We start from the raw sequence: 22578 nt of genomic DNA on the forward strand, positions 1-22578 counted from the left end.
TTATTTATAGATTCCTAGCATTTCATGCCAGTGCTGTAAAACTGGACGTAGACTGCTTTATAAGCATTTTCCACATAATAAATTGGGAAAGTGTAAAACCTAATGGTAAAAGGTAACATGGAAATACTGTACATTTATAAACTGATTTTTTTGTCGTGTAGCTGGCACACTGATTTCATTCACTATGTCACTGACAATGTGTTTTTATTATCATCCCACAGCGACTTGTACCCTATACGTAATCCAGATTAGTAATCGAGGCAGCCTTCTTTAAAAGTGCTTGAAGGATGACGTGATACTCCAGTCCTGTAAAAATAAGAATTTCCATATGCTTGCGTTCACTTCTATGTGGCAGTGGGTCGGAATGCAGTTTCTGCTACTGTTACCAATGGCATTCAAACTGACAGCCTTGAGCACCACACAAACAACTGTCGAGAGGAGCTGCACAGCAAAGCAACAACTCCACCAGGAGACTCTGGTTGGTCCACCAGGCATCAGGGAGTGAAGTAGGGATTCCTGGGGACTCGTGTCTCTCTCTCTCTCTCACTGATTTACCGTCCCGGTCGCGGTACCTCTGAAAACAAAGACCTTCGGACAGTAGACAAGGCAATAATGGAAGCGCTTCAGAAAACTTTGACTTACCGGGGCGACCATGGTCCTTACAGAAAGCTACTTCCAGACAAGGCTATCTATAATTCAGGTAAACAGCAGGACGAATCAAAATACGTGGAGATAGATGATCTTCTTGATATGAAATCGGAAGGCGCAAAAACTGTCAAAGTTACTTTTAGTACTGGCGAAGGCAGCCAGCTGGCAATATTTAAATGTAAAAACGGCACATCCACTGCTGGAAATGAAAGCCCTGACGACCGAGAAATGAATGCAAATGAAGTTAAACCCACAACGAGCGTCAGAGCAGAACAGTTTCTCACTGCCGATCTCTCTGGCTCTTCTGAATCCTCTGAAATCTCCAACAACGATGATGAATTTACAGACTGCCCTGAAACGCCGGTTCAGAAGCGGGGCATCATCTCTGGAACTGAAACAAAAACTGCACCTAAAATGTCTAAGGCAAAACCCTCACTGGATTGGGACAGAGATGAAGTGGAATACACGGATATCTTTTTGAACAGAAAGAATGAGCAAGAAGGAAGCCCTAGCCGCCAGCAATCGGACGATTACGCATCAAACGACAATGAGGATGAGACCCACTATATTTCAACTCACGAAATACAGCTGTGTGAGTTAGATGATGATATTGATTATGACTTTGGGCAGGGGTCCTCTTGGGATTTTGAGGACGACAACTTGGTCTATTCCTTTGTGGATTATGCCTCTTTTGACAGTGATGAAACTGTGGAAGGGACACAGATAGAGGATAGTGATTGTGTAAATGTGAAAAGCAATCAGACTCAATCTAATAATACAGTTCAGCGCGCTAGCGGAGCAGCAGTCAGCACTAAGCATGAAAGCGATCTATGTGACACGGACAAATCCGCTAGCTCAGATGAAAGCCTGTCAAAGAACCAAAACGGCAGTGAGAATTCTGCAGGCCAGATTCACCTGTCAATCAAAACCACTTCCAGGGCTATAAATGAGCCTAACAACGTCCAAGAAAGGGAAAATATTGGTTATGATGCCAAGTATGAGAGAGACATGAGCCGCTATGTCTTAAAAAGCACTGGTGCTAAAACAGAGAAAATCAGTGATCGTGCGAAATGTTTTATTGCAGCTCCAGGACGTTTGCACTTTGGAAGTAAATTAAAAGGTAAAAAAGATATAAATGAATACTCCAGTGGCGCATCCAGTGCTGTGAGTGAGCTGGATGATGCTGACAAGGAAGTGCGTAATTTAACTGCCAGAGCATTCAGAAGTTTAGCTTGCCCTTATTTTGACACAATTAATTTTAGCACTTCCAGCGACTCTTCAGCATCTTTATCAGAACAAGGCCTTGGGATTAACAAGTGGTCAACTTTTGTTGACCTAAAATATGGCAATCTGGCCCAAAGAAGCAAGCAAAACGTGGTTTCCCATAAGAGCTCTACGTCAACTTTTGAAATAAACAAGAATTTGGCTATAGGCAATATACAGCCACCTCAGAGTACAAACAAAGCATTAAATGGAAACATTGCAGATAGCAAAAGGAACATTTCTTCAACAAATGAAATAAAAGTGAAAGGGGAAATTGAACAAGGGGTAATAACTTTGACTGAAACTTTAAATTTTCGTTGCAATGTTAAAGCGGGTGTCCCTGGAAGCGAAAGGCGTGCAAAAATTGCAGAAAAGGTCGCAGGATCGCGTTCTACAGATGAAGTTACAGACACTTTGCCAAGCGAGCTGGGGGGTGAGGCCAGCAAGCAAACTTGCAAGGCAGGGGAAGCCATGGAAGACACACACAAGAAAGCACAATTCGCCACAAGCCTTCTGAAAAATGTCATCTCTAAGAAAATGCAGTTTGAACAGGAGCGCAAAATGGAAAGAGGAGAGATCTCCGAAACCCCCTTTCCGGGATTGTCACCTGGTCTGTCTTGTAAAGAGTTCGAATTCCCGAAAGAAAAGGTAGGTGGCGAATCAAGGGATTTTCAAAGACAAAACTCCAGGTTCTCAGAAGGGAGTTCTGAATTTACAATTGTTTCATTGAATGATATAAAAGATTCTGTGGAAAGCAAACCGTGTGATCTCAAGGACTCGGCTCATAAGGAAGATGTTTTAACTATTACATCAGAAACTAATTTTGAGTCCTCTTTTGAAGCGGGGTTCGATACTAAAAAAGGAGTATCTGATGCAGCCAAGGGTATGTTGCTTCGTAGCCAGAATAGCGCATTTAGATCATGGAGGGACGGTGAGATAGAGTTTCAAAAGGAATATAAAAACGACGATAAAACCCTTGCAGGGAATTCGGCTACCTCCACAGATAAGACGGGACTGCAGCACCAACAGAGCAGCGGGAAATCAACTAAAATGTCCCAACTGTTTGTGCCGAGCATTCAGCTTGTTTCCAATGAGAATAAAATAGCAAAACCACAGCAAAACATCAAGTATTCAACCAGGGCAGTTCCAGATATGGGAGATGGAAGCAACGTTTTGAGCCCCGACACCTTGTGTGCAGCTGATTCAGCCAGAAGCTCGGTAACTTCTAAGTCACCTGAAATCAAAATAAACCTGCGGAGCGTAAAGGAAAACAAACGCAACCCGTTCAACATTGCTAAGCTGCTAACTCCTAATATAGGTTGCAATGCGGCCAACCTGATAAAGACAGCTGATGACTCAAAATGCCAAGCGCTCTCTGTAGCATTAAAGGGTGAGTCGTCAGAAAAAGTGCCCCATTTCACGGTCAGAGACATAAGGGATAACAAATGCAAACTCCAAACACCGATTCATCAAGTCAGGGACGTGCGCAAGCTGGTTAAAAGCTCGTATCACTTCGTTTCTCTGGACAACAACGACTCCAAAGGCTCTGCTTCTGATCAGAACGCAGAGCAGAAATCTATGCAGCAGGGCCACTTCAGAAAACCGGGTTCACTTTCACCTATAGTAATAAAGTGCCAGTCAGTAAATACAAACAGCAACGTGACACCATCAAAACGCAGACCAGCTGAGGGTATTTTGGAGGCAGACAGGGTGTCTACACCTCCTGCAGAGGGTGCCAAAAACGGAACCATACTGGTCCACAGAACAGGCAGAGTTGCCCTGGTTACTGCATCAAAGCAACATAAAAGCGAATCGTCCGAGGCGCCTGCTGGGGTGAAAATTGAAACCAAGTCAACTAACCAGAAACCGGAAAAAATTATCGAACCCACAGAAAAGAAACCAGAATCAAAAATGGCCAATCAGGCAGCCTTGGAAAAACTCAGAGCTGCTGTTAAAACCATGGAACAGTTGTATGTTTTCGACAGAAACGAGTGGAAGCGCAAAACCCAACCACAGCCAATTACTGATAGTCATGTTCTGTCACTCATTGCCAGTGAAGAGGGTCCAGAGGGCAATCAGGAGCAGTGCGCGATAAAAACAACAGCAGAAGAGGAGAATGTGACTGTAAGTCCATCGACAGTAGAAAGATTGGTCAGGAGAAACTCTTATCCAAATGCAGAAAAGTCAAGTCAGCCCGCCGTTGCAGGGTCAATGTTCGATTTTTTGCCGAAGAAAGAAGTCAAAGAGTATCTGAAAACGTTTCACATTCCCCTTAACAGAGAGGACAAAGACGTGTCCAGATCTCTTCCTCAGCAAAGTGGAGCCTTCACCAACAAAAACGTTTCCACTTTTACTAACAACCAGAAAACTTCCTCCAGAGGCAGCAGTATCAATGTCACCAATAAAATGCCTCAGCCATATACTTCTTCACAACCACCTTTCAGCACAAAAAGCATTGTTCCCAAATCTCCTAAAACCCCCATGTCCCTAAAAATATCACAGGCCAAAGCTGCATCTGTCAAAATGGAGAAACATATCAGTGAAGCAGAAAAAACGCAGGCTCATTCAACCTTTACAACAGATTCAGAAAATTACCTTACAATACCAGTTAAACCTCAAACCAGCGAAGCCCAACCTACCACAACCAGTCGAGAGCAAAATGCTGTGTACACCTTTGCAGCCACAGGAGCCAAACCTCAGACCACCAGTCCTTTGAGCTATTTCAACCCAGCTGATTCTAGAAGACAAGAAGACAGCAGCCAGTCCCCCAAAAGATCTTCTGTTGTTATGGAGACACGGTCCCCAGATACCCCTACTGCCACCATCTATCATCACTCCCTGCCAATGGCAATGTCTGGTGCACAGCCTCAGGTGATTTGTTTTTCACCATCTGTGCCGCCACCTATAGACCAGTTCCAGCAGACACAAAGGAAGATGCTGCTGGATCCCACAACTGGACAATATTATCTTGTGGATACCCCCGTCCAACCTGCTACTAAGAGGCTGTTTGACCCTGAAACAGGGCAGTATGTGGATGTCCCTATGCCCCAGCAGCCAATGACCCCAGTGCCATTAGCATTAAGTCCTGGTGCTTATGGTGCCACATATATGCTATACCCAGGTTTTTTGCCCACAACCGCTGGGTTGCCCACCAGGACTTTGCAGACACAGTTGTCATCTCATTCAGAGGCAGATGACATGGATAAAATGAACAGCAAAGAAGTAATACATTTGGGGAAACAAGGAGATGTAGCTTACATGGAAAGCCCCTACTACGTCCCCACTGGGAAATCTGCACAGGCGCCATCTACCAGCCAGCACATAACAAGCGGGGGGTCAAAAGCATTCTCTGACGGAAAACCTGTGATTAGTATTGTGTCACAACAAGGTCCAAGAATAATCGCCCCACCTTCCTTTGATGGAACTACCATGAGTTTTGTTGTGGAGCACAGGTAAATCACTGGAGATCGACTTGTAAGTACACATTTGATTTACCACTTTTATTAAATGTTAGAAACAATAACAGGTCACTGTAATACACCTGACCAATTGGGCACTGAGGGAAAAATATTGCAAACATTTTCTTACAGTAGATTTTTTTAATATGAGATTTCTTTAAGTGATTTAAAAAAAAAAGAAAAAGATAAATCTCTATACAGCTATGGCCAAAAGTTCTGCATCACCTAGAATTTTAGGATAATAATAATAATAAAAAACCTAGGCTATATGAACATAATTAATATCTTTTATTTAATATCATGTAATGAAACTACAAAATCATACGTAAAGTATGATTATCATACACAAAGTCTACAGGGAGCCATAATAGCCAGTATTTCTTTTAAAATGTCACATTTTTCCATTTTTCCATTTAAGTATATGGAAAACTACAAAGCGGTATGTAATTCAATATGTTCAAGTAACATTATTCAGCAGGTTTCATTTGACTTTATGAACAACATTAATTAATTTTATAGGGTGATGCAAAGCTTTTGGCCATAGCTGTAAAATCTAAGAAGCCACCTTTTACACCTGTTTTTTAGATGCAACTGAAAAATAGAAATAATTAATATGAAGAATTTATAACACATTTATGGATGCCTTCATTTCTTTTACAATAATGTAATTATTTATAATTTAATAAATACCAAACAATTAATCTCTCTTTTCAGCTGTTAATATCCACGTTATTATTATATGTTTAATGCAAATGTTTAATTGTCATGGTATTATTATTATTATTATTATTATTATTATTATTGAATGTGTACGTGCACAATTGCATTATTATGAAAGCCTACTGTAATTCACTATAGTTGTATGTTCTTAGCCTGTTTTTATGCGTACTAACTTTATTTATGTATTTATGAAGTTGCAGACTGTAAATCGCCTTGGATAAAGGCGTCTGCTATAAACAAATAATACAATAATAATAATAATAATAATAATAATAATATAGTTATACTTCCGTATGGGTCGATTGCAGCGTACCAGTTAGTCCACTTGATGCGTTTAACTAGCAGATTAAGCAGGTTAAATCCACTTGTTTAGACTAAAATTAGTACACTTGTTAACCCCGATTGCAGCGTACCAGAAGATAATCACCACAGGTGGATCATCCGCTAAATCAGACTAAACAAGATCCTGATAGCAGCGTACGCAATCGGACGTGAGATGATCCTGTTCAGGAGGACTAACTTTGTACTATGAAGTATAAGACTAATTTAGGACGCTTGCTCGTCCTACGTTTGTACAGCACATTTTAACACAAAGACAGCTCCATTATTCTCTGAAATGACGTCTGAAAATTAGTGAAGTGAAAAGTAAACCCTTTGAAACATTTGGTTCAGTAAGGTTCGTTCGTCGAGTCACAGAACTATCCTTTATAAAATTGACCATTGCACTATTTAATTATATAATGTTCTTTAATAAATTGTTGATACACACTATTAATCAATTATTCATTTGCTTAGGTAGACAGCAAATGTATACGGTAGTTTAAATAAACTACTATGGCAATGTGGCACCCTTTTCCTTTTTTCTAATTTATTATTGTTGAGGAAAAGTGTTCTGAAGAAATTGGTTTCGTTTTATTCATTAAAATATTGTACAAACTTTAAAGTGCTGCACAATAAGATACCGTGTATTTAAATAATAATAATAATAAAGCATTCACGTTCGATGTTTTCAATTTAACCTGAAATGTCAGTGTAACGTGTATTATAAACAACACATTCAGAATTTAACGTTCAGTGTGAAGCAGCAATAGGCTACCGGCAAGATAAAATGCAAGTATGATCCGTGTGCGAAATGTGCATAAAAAGACACGTAGTATTATTATAGGTGTACTTTTACATATATGTGTTTGCCCGAATGACGCCTAATGTAATAAAAGGGCTTTTATCATCAATATCATTATTTGCTTTTTTCCATACCTTTTCATATTTCTGACTTTTTTTTTTATTTTTGCCGGTTCAATATCTTCAATGTAGTTTGTAATGGCTTATTATGGTTTGGTCTTCATTATCGCTCTAACTTGTTCCACTTGTTCAGGTCAGCTAAACCAATTTTCAGGATTAGCTGTTTGGTACACTGCAATCAGGACTAATTTAGTACAGATCTGCAGGATTTGCTAGACCGCATTTTAGTCCACTTTATGCGAACTAAGGCCCGGACCAAATCAAAACTTTGACAGCCCGCTAATCGCTCTTAACAAAACTGTATTTAATAGCGTTTTCTTTATTTTTTTTGTAAGTATCTTATTTCTTCTACTCATAAAAAGAAAACGCTATTAAATACAGTTTTGTCAAGTGAGATTAGCGGGTTGTCAAAGTTTTGATTTGGTCCCAGCCCAAGTCACTGGGCGGTACACTGCAATCGAACCTCTCAGACTGCTGAAGCTTACCGCGCTATACATTTTACAAAAAATGCATCCTTATACCATGCTGTCTACAATTTAATTTACATTAATACTAGTAAAAAAATGTTAAAGATATATTCAAATAACAAAGACTAATAATTCAGAATGCCACTATAGTATGATAAAAAAGGGGATAATTATATATTCTAATTTTTTTTTTCAAGTCCAAGTTAAAACAGATACTGTATGTCATCCATAACTAGTAAACACTTAATAGTGCTGAGTTTAGAAATGCAAAAAATAAACTTAAATTCAATGACTCACGTTTCGACTAGAAGTGTTTGAAGATATTGAAAAAGACTTCTAGTCCAAATATTTGTCATTTAATTTAAGTCTCTTTTAATATTTCTAAATTTTAAACAGAAAAAAAGAGCAAAATATTTGGTAAAGTGCATTGATTAACATCCATGCATAGCACTGAATAACTTTTTCATATATTATTTTATCAATTATGTTACCTGTTTTTTTCACAGATTCAGTTTTCTAACTTTTCAGCACAACACTATATAAAGGCGTCTGCTAAATAAACAAATAATAATAATAATAATAATAATAATAATAGAAAGGCTGTCTTCACAGAGAGATACTTCAACTCTATGGCATGTATGGGCTCAAATGGGGCCTTAGTGAGAGTCTCCAGTACCATGTCTAGACTCCATTCGGGGAGGACCTACGCGTTACTTGCACTTCAGCCGCATAAGCCTTCTTAAGGTGGGCTTCCGTGATCCTGCATTGGCCGTTAGGACATACAGGATCCTTGAACAGGCCTCCCACTGAGAGGGCTCACACTAAGCCCTACTGCCTCTGCTTCTTCCATGGAGGCAAGTGCGGCTGCACTCTTGGACATGCTGGGCGTTGAGGCCGGGTCTTGCCAAGAGGATCTGACCTCTCCAGGAAGTCCGGGAACGCCGGAAAAGGCTGGGAGGTTGAAGTCTGCGCTGGTCAAAAAACAGACCTATGCTGCTTGGAAACTGCCTTCCAGGGTACCTGGAGGAAGTTCGAGGCCCGTTCCATCAGCGCCCAAACTGAGCTTGAGGGCGCTGGAACCTCAGGCTCTGAGGCAAGCTCAGAGCTGAGGACCGTTACCTGGGTAAAATCTGGGTCCTATGTCTCTGCCTCTAGGAAAGACTCCTCATCCCAGGAAGCCACTAGGGAGATTGCATCCTATTCCTCTTCGCTCATCACCACGTCCTGCTGCTGAACCTCTGCAACAACCACTGGCAAAGCCAGGGTATGTTCTGGGGCAGGCACTGGTGGAGCTGGGGCAGGCGCAGGGGGGAGTTGCTGCCTGCGTAAGTGCTCGAGTATCTGGGCCATTTTACCCTTTAACTCTGCGATATCCCTCGCCTGGTCCGCGTTTCTCGCTCTCTTTCTTAGCCGAATCACCGAGGCGTCAAGGCTATAGATCACAGAGGTACTGAAAAACCCCAAGGGGATCGAGTGTGCTGGGTGAAACGCAGCAGGCATCAAAGCGCTGAGGCAAGGGGTCCAAGGGTGTTGAAGCACCGAGGTACCGAGGCTATGAAGCGCCAGGGACCTGAGGGTCTCGAGGGTACAGGGGCACAAGGCTTAAAAGCCTCGAAGCGTCAAAGCGCTGAGGCATATGGTCCTTGAGGCACTGAGGTACCGAGGCTCTAGAGCAGCGTGGCACCGAGGGCACAGCTGCACAGGCTCAAAAAACCTTAAGACATTGAAGCGCCGAGGCGTATAGTCCTCAAGATACCAAGGATGCCGAAGCACCGAGGCTGTGGAGCACCGAGGCACAAAGCCACCGATGACGGGAAGCACTTGAACACCGAGGGTGCCAAAGCACCGAGGCACCGAAGCTCTGAGGCACAGAGAACCCGAGAGTACCGTGGGCGTCGAGGCCTAGACACTGGGGCGCCGAAGCACCGAGCACCAAGTATCAAGGGCAGAGCACCAAGGTTCTGGGCTGAGTGTCTTTGTCTGGGCTGCTTGCAGTCACACAACCAGGGGTAGCGCGTAGCTTGCAGCGGTGTGGGGTGTAGCCTGCAGACAGTTACAGTGCAGTCACACAACTAGTGCAGCGCGAAGCTTGCAGTGGAGTGGAGCACCCAAGATGGCATCTGGACCGTGTGCTGTACACAACCGGTGCAGCGCGTAGCTTGCTGCGGGGTGGCACAGCCTGCAGACCTGGAGAAGGGAGTTACCTACCCACCGCTTTATGTGTGAGTGGATCAATGTGCTAACTACTCGACAATAGGGCCAGATAGGGCCTAATGGAGGATGACCGGGTTTTTTTTTTTTTTTGTAAAACTGCAAAGCAGTGGAATACAGACACTCGACAGTAAAACTGGAGTGTGCTTCCTTTTTTTTACTGAAGCAGTAAAAAAGTCTGACAAGCAGGCATATCCTAAAAGTATAATTGGCGGTCATTTTCGAATTGAAAGGGAACTGACTTCAACTCCTCTCTCGCTCCCCACGAGGACGAACTGATAATTTGATTCAATTAGACGTGCATGACGTAGACGGAAACACAATATTCTCACCGTTATCTGTATAAACTGTCCATTTCGCTCCAGTATAACTGTGTATGTAATAAAAAAAAACATCAAAAAGGGTCAGAAGAGGCTTTTTCATTTGGATTCACCCCTTCCAAAAAGACAAGGGAAAGTGGAACAAGAGGAATGTATCCCCTCGACATCATCCGTCTCTGCTGTGCCACAGGCTGCCGGTAAAGGGGATGCAGCGATTTCGAATGAGGAGAAACAGCAACGCAAATTCTAGATTAAGTAGAAAGAGGAGTTTTCATGAGAACGGTAACACAATGTTCTGCAACATGTGTCAAAGATATCCTACATTGGCAGAGACTGGAGGTCCTTTCTTGATCGGAACCGAAAATTTTAGAAAACAAATTGTCCAAAAACATCATGCCTCCAAACATCATCGTGAGTGTGCAGGAGCAAAGGAAATTTCATTGAGTGTCCAGTGCTAAGCCCGAAACGATCCCCGACCATCTTATAAAAATGGACAAGGAGCTATTGACACTCCAACACTCTTTCTTAAGTTGCTGCTCAAGCACAAAAGGAATTTTGCAGCAGTAACTTTAGTACCAAAAGCTTCTTCATTTTAGCATCTAAAAGCTAGCAAAAAGCCTTCTGTATAATGACCTGATCTATACCAGGCGTTGATGCTTCTCTAATAAACAAAGAATGTTTAAGCAAAGTTACTTTCTGTCTGCCTTAGAATGGTTGTACATGTGGCTCCATTTAGTTGTTTAGGCATTACGACTCAAATAACTGAAGTTCTTCATGAATATAAAACACGGTGATATCATATGTAACACTCATTCCTGCCTGAGAGAAAGTAACTGTGCTTAAACATACTTAACCTGGTCTTAATAATATACTGATATGCTTTAATCCCTAATGGCACATTGAACATACCCAATAGATACTAATTGTTTTTTTTCAATTCATTAGTCAAATATTTATAATTGAAACTTTAAACGCTCATGAAACTTTAAACGCTCTTTGTTGCACATAGATGGCACCAGGTATGATTTAATCTACCTTGCTGTGGCAGGAAAAAAGTGACTTAGTCGATTTAAAGTGAAAATAATTGTGTAGAATATGAACTTATAAACAAAAAATGATAATGGTTATCTTAATGAGAAGTCAGATTAAAAAAAAAAAACCTTATTATGATTGTTTTTATATTTATATTTTTAAAATTAAAAATATAACATTTTCTCAATCATCTTTTGTATTCACACAAATTAGCTTTGTTTAATTACATTATGCAAGTATATTGTTTATATATGGTTCCAAGCTCATAGCCAGACCTGAATATAGACACATACCCAAAATAAGCACCAAGCTTGGTTCGGGTCTGATATTACAGTGAAGGTCTGTTTTCACATCAATGTATTATGCAGAAGGTCGAAAAGCTGTTGCATGAATTTTTTCCTTTGCTAATCTTGAAAAATCCTTGGCCCTCTTCAACACTTCTGAAGTTAATTTAGGTAAGGTGGTGTAGGATTAGTACTAACGGGGTCTGTGAAACCAGACCACGCAATAAAGTAAACAGCCACAGAAAACTTTCTCTGAATTCAAAATCATTAGATGGTTTATAATTAGCCCAAAAAAGGAAAATACAAAATCAATATTATTCTCTGCAGACTAACCGACACAAACACATGGGTTCTGACTAATTAACAAGTTGGAAATACATGCAGTTATACTGTACTCTCACCCTGATAATTGCATTGGATTTATCTCAATACCAAATATAAATTGTATACATTGGAAAATGGGTGTTACATCTTTCAGATAGTGGCAATATTAAAAGGTCAGGCAACGCTAAGTATTTGTTGTGCTGATGCAGAAACACCACAGCTGCTGTAAGTAATCAGACAAAAGTTTTTTGTGGAGTGCTGCCACAAGGTCATCTTTTAATAGGGTGTCTTTAAAAGAATAAAAAAAAACAAAGAGAGGGAGAGGCAGTAACTGTAAATCAGCAAGGCCCTAAAATAATGGATCTATTATGGCATACTTATATATGAGTTCTGGCTCTAGTGATTGATTAAGCCACTCCCGTATATTTCAAGAAACTTGGGATTAATGTTTGTTACCATATGGTAGGCAATTTATTATGAATATATGTAACACCCGCTCGCTCAGAGGGGCTACAAAAGACATTTTTAATATGTAGTCCAGCTATGCCAGTTCAGTGCTATAAAGCACAGAACAGTATTAGATAAATGATAAGGTTCTTTTTATTCAGATACAGAATTAAAATGCGGGAAAATGTCACTAAGAAAAAAGCACAAAGTCAAAAGAGAATACATATATATATATATATATATATATATATATATATATATATATATATATATATATATATACACACACACACAGTATATATATATAAGCAATGAGAACGTTTTTATTGGACAGCACGTCAAAAAGGCGCAACAACACATTGTTAAAATATGCAAGTGGTCAATTACAGGCTTTACATCATAATGAAGATTTATCAAAACAATGAGTTTTAAACACCACAGTGCAAACTGCAATATTGCACCTTTAGAAAAAGTGCTTAGTGTGTTAAGGAAGGGTACATTTTGTTTAACCAGACGTAAATTGCAGAATAAAACAAACTTCTAAAACACAAAACATTTGACACGTTGTCTGTGCAGGGGAGGGAACATCAGAGCGAGGGAAAATATCTGTATAACAACACATTCTCGTTATTTTACATACCATTGGCTCCAATCAGCTACCGACAAGTTAAAACGTTAGGTTACGGATGTAACCCTGGTTCCCTGAAAGAGAAGACGACCGCCAAACAATACTTTTGGGATATTGCCTGTCTTTGATAGGTATTTCTGGATGTCATCCAGAGTGACGTCCTGGGTTCCGCCTCCCGAGGGATCAAATAGTCACTGCGCAGAATGCTCAATCTCTTTTTGCCTTGAAGCCGCGTAAGCAACCACGAAGCGACCTCGCTGGTTGGTGGTCGTCTTCTCTTTCAGGGAACCGGGGTTACATCCGTAACCTAACGTTCCCTTTCAAGTCGAAGATGACCACCAAACGATACTTTTGGGAAAGGATACCAAAGCTGTCGCGAGGGAGTGTAAGCGGACAGCTAATGAGGGATATCTCAACCATGCATAACCGATAAGGTCAGCAGTGGGCGTGTGCAACTTCAAGGACCCTTGTGCCCAATGAAGACACTGAGGGATCTACCACGTTAATGCGGTAGAACCTGGTAAAGGTATGAGGCGTAGTCCAGCTAGACACAGTACAAATCTTGGACTGTGAGGCTCCTCTAAAGAGGGCCCAAGATGTGGCCACCCCTCTAGTAGAGTGTGCAGCTACCCTCCCAGGTGGGGGTAAGCTGGCATTATCATACGCAGTCGATACTGTGTCCGCAATCCAGTGCGACACTCGCTGCTTGGAGAGGGCCTGTCCCAGGGTCTGTATACTGTGACAGACAAAGAGCTGGTCAGAATGTCTTTTCAACGTAACCATCTCAATGCCCGCACTGGGCAGAGGGAATTTAAACACCTATCTGCCTCCGTAGCAAAGGGAGGTGGATGGAACGACCAACTCCACAGATTGGTTCATGTGGAAAGCCGATATCACCTTGGGGAGGAACGCAGGGTTTGTCCGCAGAGACATCCTGTTCCCATTATCCCAAATACGCATGCAGGAGCTGTGCACAGACAGTGCCTGCAGCTCACTAACCTGCTTTGCGGAGGTTATGGCTAAGAGGAAGGCTGTCTTCATTGACAGATACTTCAACTCTATGGAGTAAATGGGCTCAAACAGAGCTTTTGTGAGAGCCTCCAGCGCGATGTTAAGTCTCCACTCTGGGAAAGCGTCCCTCCTAGGAGGGTGCAAACGCCTGGCACTCTTTAGAAACCGCATCGCCAAAAAATGTGCACCTGGTGAAACAGAATCCACCGGGGCATGGCATGCAGATATGGCTGCCAGGTACACCTTCAATGTTGAAGGAGCTTTACCCACATCTACCAACTCTTGCAGAAAATGCAAGATGATAGCCATAGGGCAAGATGTCTGAGGGTGACTGAGGGTCAGACACCAGTTTTGGAAGTACCTCCACTTATAGACATATAACGACCAAATGGAGGCTGCCCTGGCAGTCTGCAAAGTGCCCACAACTGCGTCAGAGAGCCCTAGGGCTGTCCAGCGGTCCCGTTCAGGGGCTAGACCCATAACTGGAACCTGCCTGGTTCCGGGTGCCAGAGAGTGCCTTTCGCCTGATTGAGGAGATCCAGGCAAAGGAGGATCTCCCAGGGCTGACCTTGGAGGAGCTGGCACAGGGTTGAAAACCAGATTCTCCTGGGCCACCAAGGGGCAAACAGGAGAACCATTGCCTTCTCGAACCGGACCGGACCTTCTCTAGGAAGGCCGGGAGCAGCGGTAATGGCAGGAATGCGTAAAGCAGCGCTCTGGGCCACCCGTGGGCTAGGGCGTCTACGCCGAGTAGACCACCTGAGCGGAGGAGGGAGTACCATAAGGGGCAATGTATCATTTCTGCCGAGGCGAAAAGATCGACCTGCGCCTGCCCGAACCGTTCCCAAATGCGCTCCACCACCTGAGGGACTAACACATGTCTCCCTTGGAGCACCTGAAGAAAGTGCTGGAGAGCGAGGTGAACCCCCCGCAGTTCCAGCATGTTTATGTGCAGGGATGTCCAGGGGCCCGACCAGGACCCGCACACTCCTCTGCCCTCCCAGACTGCACCCCAGCCCATGTTGGAGGCGTCTGTCATCACCACCTGACGATTCAGCGCTACTTCTAGACGCACACCTTTGCAGAGGTGGGAGGTCTGTCTCCACCAACGCAGGGCTACCAAACACCCACGAGATACTGTCAGCCGACAGTATCTGTTGCGTTTTGGGTGTAGCTGGAAGGTGTTGAGCCACGCTTGGAGCGGGCGCATACAGAGTAGGCCGAGCTCCATAGCCGATGTGGCTGTGGCCATCAGACCCAGTAGTCTCTGGAAACACACCAAAAAAAAGACAGACACACAGACACAAACCCTCAGGATGGCCATCCCGTTTGCAAGAGATGTGTGCTATTTATATTCAGGTGTGTAAAACTATCAATTTTTCAATTAGCCAATACCCAATAAGGCATACAAGTGAACTGGATGGAGAAGCTACTAAAAAGTGATAAATCAATTTACAAGGTGTTAAACAATAATATATAAAATGTGCACTAATCAAATCAAAATGTAAAATTATAAAAACAAGACCTACAAATAAGTAAAACCTACAAATAAATAAAAAGTGACAAATAAATATGTGAAAGATAACAGGGGCATTATTGACCCTGTTACATATGTAACAAACTTTATTTTAGATACCGACACCTGCTTTCATTTTTTTAAACAGGTGATGCCTCTCTTTTTGTTTTAAGTTGAATGGTTTGGTATTTAAGAACAGAATAAGGGGTTCTCTGTCTGTGGTTAATATACAACATACTAAAATATTTTTTTAATCCTGGATATGTACCTTTTTCATGGATTGTGCTCAACCAGGATTTCTTTGAAAGCTTCAATACACATACACAAAAACTTGGTCTTCACGATTGAGTATGTTAAATATCATCTTGTTTCTGTTGTTTTTTTCTGTCAGAATAAAAACCCTCACAACCACTCCATGCATGGATATTAAAAAAAATAGGGACACCTACAGTTTGCAGGTCCCCACCAGTTTATTTTTCATGTATGATGTACATGAAATTGGCAAAGACAAATTGGTTATGCTGAAGCTGGATTTACCCTGTTCCTGTTGGTCAGCCCCCTGCAACTTATTATTAGTGATCACAACTGTAGTTTCAATGGTTTTCTACTTTAATGGTGAGTATATATGACTATTTAATCACCTATTCATGTGTTAAGAGGCCTTCCTCATAGTCAATGGCATGTTTCATTGATGCACCATATGCAAATCAGGCGTGCATCATATTTACTGGTGAACAGGGACCGGCAAACTGTAGTTAAGCCCCTAATTAAAAATCTTGCTCTGTGTCAAAGCTGAACACAATGAGGCTCTGTTTTATGAATATTTTCCAAGACCTGCAGAGTTACAGTAAATCATTCTGGTCTTATTGATTTGGTTTTGAGTGACACCAACTACGAGTGTCTGCATTCAGGGTGATCAAGGCAAGTATGAGACCCCATCTCCCTTTCTCTGCACCAGCTCCAGCACAACTAAAGAAAATATTAAAATGAAAACTGTAATAAAAAGTCAGTGACATCTAGAACAGTGACTTTGTTTTTATACACTTGAATTGCTGTAACTTTTCAAATACAGTCTTTAAAATCTGCATAGTTAACGAGTGAAATTAGTTTGGTGGTCTCAATGGCCATTAGTCTACAATTTGAAACAATGGTAGTTTGTGTTTGATAGAGGCCCAGAATGCAATGGCAGGGATGGGTCAGGGCGGGACTGAGATGCACTCACAGGTCTCTTACATCAACTGCTCCATGGCTGACAGTACCCAGTGTGAATGTCTCACCCCTTTCCTGAACACTACATTTTCAAGCACCAAAACTGAAACAAACAAAAAGGGTTTCCTTTGAGAATGAAACCTGCATTAGTGACAACATAGTGTTCACTGAATTACAGTATACTTAATTCCACAAAGAGTATTCACGTTGGTTTGACTATTGTTTTTATTTTGTATAGGAGCAAGCTATGAAGAACCACTCCCCTTTCGATTATGAAGACGGCTTGGTACTGTCAGAGAGATTTAAAACAAGGCCTTTTACATCACTGCTGCCAACAGAATATTGTGTGTTTTATCAGATTGATTGATTTATCTTAATACCCCTCCATTTATTTTCTTTTTTACTAATCTTTGCAGCATGCAGAAAAATTTGAAACTGTGCATTCTGACCTACTGATTATCTGCCAAGTATATCACCTTGTGCTGTTTTTAAGTATTTAGGTGAACCTTGAAAGTTTTGTGTATGAATAATCAGAAATATAGCAACATATTGTTTGAAAGAATCTCTGCTTTCAACTGACTTGCTAACTTTTTGTACCATCCAGACTCACTAAACCAGCCCTTTTCTTTTATTATTATTATTATTATTTTTTTATCATAAAAGATCATTCGTAACTTAAACATAATTTAACATTTTAATTTTTTAAACAAGGTATTTTTTCAGTCCTATAGTAATGATAAAACATCAGTCTTTATTAGAAAGCATAAATTAACATTAATTTTATTAAGAATCTGTCAAAGGAAAAAAAAAGCCTATATATATATATATATATATATATATATATATATTATTATTATTCAAGAGTCACAGAAACAATTCTGTATAGGAGTATAGCTTCAGTTCCTGTTTAATTTTGAATGAAAGAAAATTTATTAAAAACAAAATATAATGATTTATTGAGTTTAAACCCTTTCCCCACTTTTAAAGTAGTTAGAGAAATTATATATTCTTTAGAAACAATTGCTGCAATTTATAAAGTTAAAAAAAAATGAATAACCAAATTTAAGTGTTAAATTCCACAGAAAATACAGTAAAATGGCAAGATCTCAATTTAATTATATTGTGATCTCGACAAACTCTCTATTTCAATTGTGTAAGCTTTCAATGATCCCCATAGCCTACTGCATATTTCCATGCTCACAAATAGTTACAATAAATCCACTTTAAATGTCCCTGTTAATATGAACTACAGTTATCTGTACTATTTTATAAAGGGTCTTCATAAAAGGAAATATACGTATTTCCATGTACCAGAAGTGGTTCCCAATGTCAATATCTGCCTGTGTCATGCACTGTTTGAAGTAATGTCTACAGTATATATGGGAATATATCCACTGAGATACAATAGCTTGTTTCCAGAGGTGTCCTATTCTATGTTTGGGAGTTGAGGGATTGACAACGTTTTATTGAAGTTTGTCGTGGGCAGGAAGGATTTAGCCCAGCCAGAATTTGTTAACTAGTATTGGAATTTAACTAGGACAGTGTGCGTTAACACCCTGGCTCATCCTTGAAATAGCCCCTTGGGTCCTTTCATTTCCACAGAACAGACAGAACGTTCTAAATCCCTTTAGTTATTTACTTCCTATGGTGTTTGTGCAGTACATATTGTTGTACTGGTGACGCAAAGCAATAAGCAGTTCATATGATTAGAATTCATATGAATTAGCTCCAGGTATGGAATAAAAACACATTTGGTATGCATTGAACATCATGTGTAATGGTGCATATGTGGTTCATGCATATTCCCAGTGTTACAGCCTCATCTCCCTGTGTTCTGATCTCATTGGATCTCAGAAACTAAACAGAGACAGGCTGGGGCAGTACTTGAAAGATGGAAGCCCTCCAAGGGACATTCTGCCTTCTGGGCTAACGTTTTAGATAACGTCCTGTGTAATCTGTGGTCATTAGATGCAATGACGCTGTCTCAGAGAAGAGAACTGGGCTGTTAAACAAGTGCCTTGGCTAAATTGCTAAAACAGGTGATAAAAACTGCCTTGGCTAAACCCTACCAGCACTGGTTAATTTACTATAACAATTTAACAAACCACTTCCCTAATTTCCATCATTGGGGTCAGGTCATAGCTGAACACAAGGCGTTGCATATCTCAGTGCATCTACCAGAAAAACCAATTCATTTTAGCACGGAAAGCAGTGTCAAAAGAGGCTGACAAGGGGGAAAGGGACACTTGAATAAATCAGTATAAAATGATCTTCTATTTAAATTCTTTGTAAACTAAACAAATAGTTTCTGATGTTTATCTTCTCTCCCACTGGTTAAAGCATCATAGCTGTGGCCCCAGTAATTTACTTTAACGTCTGTACAGTTAAACTACTGAACAATCTCTAATCCAAGCATTTGAAACTTATTTAGACTTTTTTTGTTGTTGTTTTAAATGGTTTTCCTGAATACTGCTAGCCATGCATTTTAATTTTGGGATATATCTTTAGTTTTTAATTGTGACAATTCAGTATAATCATATTAATTTAAAATATTGTGAATATTTTGAAGATTCATTTTTTGAGTTGCATATTTTGGGTTTTGTAGGCTGCTAACAGTATAAGGCTTTATTTGTCAGCAATATGAATTAACAGCCTCTAGTGAACTTGATGAGGGTTATCGGACGTACTGAACTGTTCTGAAATAATTCAGAATGAAGATTGTATACATATGCACAGGCAAATCACTTTTAAATGACTTATTGGAATGAGGGATATTTTATTTAGAATGAAGCATATGTAAAATCAATAGTACAATAATGCTTTTTATTACTTCATATAATTTTGCCTTTTTAATCTCTGCATTGTGTGCTTGCTCTGAAAATGAGCAATGCTATTTTTATAAGAACTTCGGACTGATCCATATAACTACAATTTTTTAGTAAGCTTAGTTTGCTGTTTTTTTATTGAATACAAGCTGGTATCTGGAACTGCTGGACAGTACATATACTTAAAACTGTATACAATTAAAAGTGATTATCTGTGTTGTCTGTGATTAAAACTATAACTTTTTACACCATTATATATTTGAAAGGAGGTGCTTTATGAGCAAAACCCCATAGCACAATTTGTGGATTTGCACAGGAACTTCTCAGGGTTTCCTTTGGCTGTTTCACTTGAAAAAAAACATCTACATAACAAGTTTCATTACCTGCTAGAATGCAGGTACAAGTTAATTGCTATCTATGGAATATTTGTTCTCAAGCACTATTGTTATTAAAAGTGAGATTTGTTCAGTAGTTTTTCGTCAGTTTCACACGTTATGTATGTCAGATCTGTTGCACACCCTTTACTTCCCCTGTTTATGTATAAATATAGCAGGTTTTTATTGTGGTCACAAGGGTTACAAAAGCTTAACGCAAAAGTAAAAGAGAAACACTTCATTTTGAAATTGAACTCAAAAATGAATTGTGTCGAGGTTTGCATGCTGCTAATCAAGCAATGTTACATTGGTAAACTTTCTCATTTGTTGAAGGAGTGAGTTTTTAGAACTTTGTGTCATCAACTTTGCTAGTATTTCATTCCTTTTCTAGTATTTCTGACTTTAAAGCCAACCAGTTCTTCAGTTTCAACTTGCTACTGGTATTGTTTTGTATTAGTACTTAATATGTTAATGCTTGCCTTCAGATGTTGAAACTTGATTTACGCTGCCGGGTGTTTACAATTTGCTATCTGGGTATGTAGTTGTTCTGGAGAGAGAGAAAAAGCAATGTGGAGATGGTAAGAGTTATGTGAAGGATGTGAGTTGGGGAAGGGAGGAGTGTACTGCACAGTCCATCTGTGAAAGGAAAGTGTAATGAGTTGCGGTCTGCGATGAAGCCAGAATGCGCAGTGGTAAATAAATAAAGAATGTCAATGTTATAACACTGCTACAACAGTGGATGGACTGCAGAATGAAAAAAATATGAAAAGAATGGAGATATTAAGAGGAGCTGTGGTTGGAAAATTGCACTAGCGAAGTGTTGCACATGAAAAGACTTTCGGGAGACAAAGATGTTGTAAAAATGACATGTATGTACCTGTATACATCCTTTGGTAGCAGAGATTAATGGATTTTGCAAGCATTTGTATGTTTTGAAGGTTGTCCAATAAAAAATGACTTACTTTTCCAATATCAGTGCCCACATTTATTAGGATGCTTGATATGGTCCATCAACATTGTGATTAGAAAATTAGAAAAAAAAGTTACAAGTAAAAGTTCACCTCTTAGGTGAATGTGAAATGGTTAGTACATGGATCTTCTAAAATAAATCACTCAGGAAAAATTTATGGTGTAGAGTAGACTATTAATATATAAAAAAGCTGAGCAGCTGGGCAACCTGAGATCATGAAGTGAAAGGAAGCTCTTCTCATTAGGCAGCCTTTTGATTCTTTCTGGATTGTGTGGCCTGCGCTTTGATACGGTGCCCTTCTTGCAGTAAAGTTCAGTTTGGAAGTTTAATGGGCTTGTTTCTCAGTAACCATGGAAGCACTATCCTTGTGTATGCAGCTTCTAAGTCCCAGCTGCTTAGTCCAAGCTCCTGAGGAATCTCTATTAAAGTCCAGTTGTTGTGCTTAGATGCCTCCAGACAAGTGTACTCTCTAATGTCATGCATGACATATAAACAGGGCCTGAGTTAATTTGTTTCCTCGACAAGAGCAATACATATGATACCACTGGATGTTGAGACAGCTAAAATCATATTTAATCTTAGTAGTTTACTCTGTGCTCAAACAAATACACATTTCTATAAATTCCCCCTAAACTACAGCAGTTACAGTTTATAACTATCTGTATTACAGTACAAAAACTACTAAAGTGTAGACTTTTTTTTAATATAAAAAATCTAATCATATTGGGCCCTATTCACAAAACTGCTTAAGGTATGTTTTATTAACTGTTTTTAAAGCCCATTTTGAATAATTAAACAATTTTTTGAATTATTTTAGAAAAAATATTTATTTATTCTGTTTTCAAATAACTTTTTAACATAAGCAAACGTTTATAAGCTGTCTTGTTGAGTAATCCACTAAGAAATGATTTCTCAAGATTTTATTGCAACCTCCACTGGTTTATGCTGTCAAACTACTGATGTATGTTCTTGTCAGATCTCAAAGTTCTGGGATAGGAGATCTTCATTGAAGCCTGAATAAAAGAGAAGTACATCTTGTGACTCTCCAAACTGGACCAGAACCAATTCAATCAATTCCCAAGCATAATTTTAGTGGGGAGTATGTTTATGAAAGACTTTTAAAATAGATTATGTCTGCATTGTGGACATTTAAAAATCCAATGGCATCCACTCTTTGTTAATCCTTGTGTCCTAACTAAATACCAAACAAATAAGGCTTCTTTTCCTAGCTGGAGGGTCACAACCTGTAGTTCCGGGACCACTTGTGGTAAATGATATACCCATCACCTTTGTTAATACCCATTCCCACACTACTAAACTGGTCATATTTAGCGCTACACAAACGCTGTGTCTCAAAAAAAATGTTAGAGAGTAAAGGAAAGTGTACTGAATGACAATCAGAATTAAAACACACAAACTTAAAATCCTACTACTGTGTTGTTTTCCACAAAAATGAACCAAAATCAATTGTTCCAGCAATAAGAGCAAAGTACAGAAAGTGATGCCTGGCTGAATATTAATATATATATATATATATATATATATATATATATATATATATATATATATATATTAATATATATATATATATATATATATATATATATATTAGCTCAAAGAGCCAGTGCC

The 22578-nt window shown here is 39.8% G+C and overlaps 1 protein-coding gene across 2 annotated transcripts; it reads left to right on the top strand.

Annotated features, from left to right (window-relative positions):
• The first annotated feature begins 327 nt into the window (after window positions 1-327).
• On the top strand, window positions 328-20951 carry LOC117409271 (uncharacterized protein C4orf54-like). Of its 2 annotated transcripts, none has more exons than XM_034015052.3 (2): window positions 328-5385; window positions 17019-20951. In XM_034015052.3, the coding sequence occupies exon 1, from the start codon at window positions 613-615 to the stop codon at window positions 5365-5367; it is 4755 nt and encodes a 1584-aa protein (XP_033870943.2). In that variant the 5' UTR covers window positions 328-612; the 3' UTR covers window positions 5368-5385; window positions 17019-20951. The 2 variants fall into 2 exon arrangements, with proteins under 2 accessions (XP_033870943.2, XP_033870942.2); XM_034015051.3 differs by having other exon boundaries at window positions 328-5363.
• The last annotated feature ends 1627 nt before the right edge of the window (window positions 20952-22578 follow it).

The sequence above is a fragment of the Acipenser ruthenus genome, chromosome 2 (genome assembly GCF_902713425.1).
Source record: "Acipenser ruthenus chromosome 2, fAciRut3.2 maternal haplotype, whole genome shotgun sequence".
Taxonomy (NCBI): domain Eukaryota; kingdom Metazoa; phylum Chordata; class Actinopteri; order Acipenseriformes; family Acipenseridae; genus Acipenser; species Acipenser ruthenus.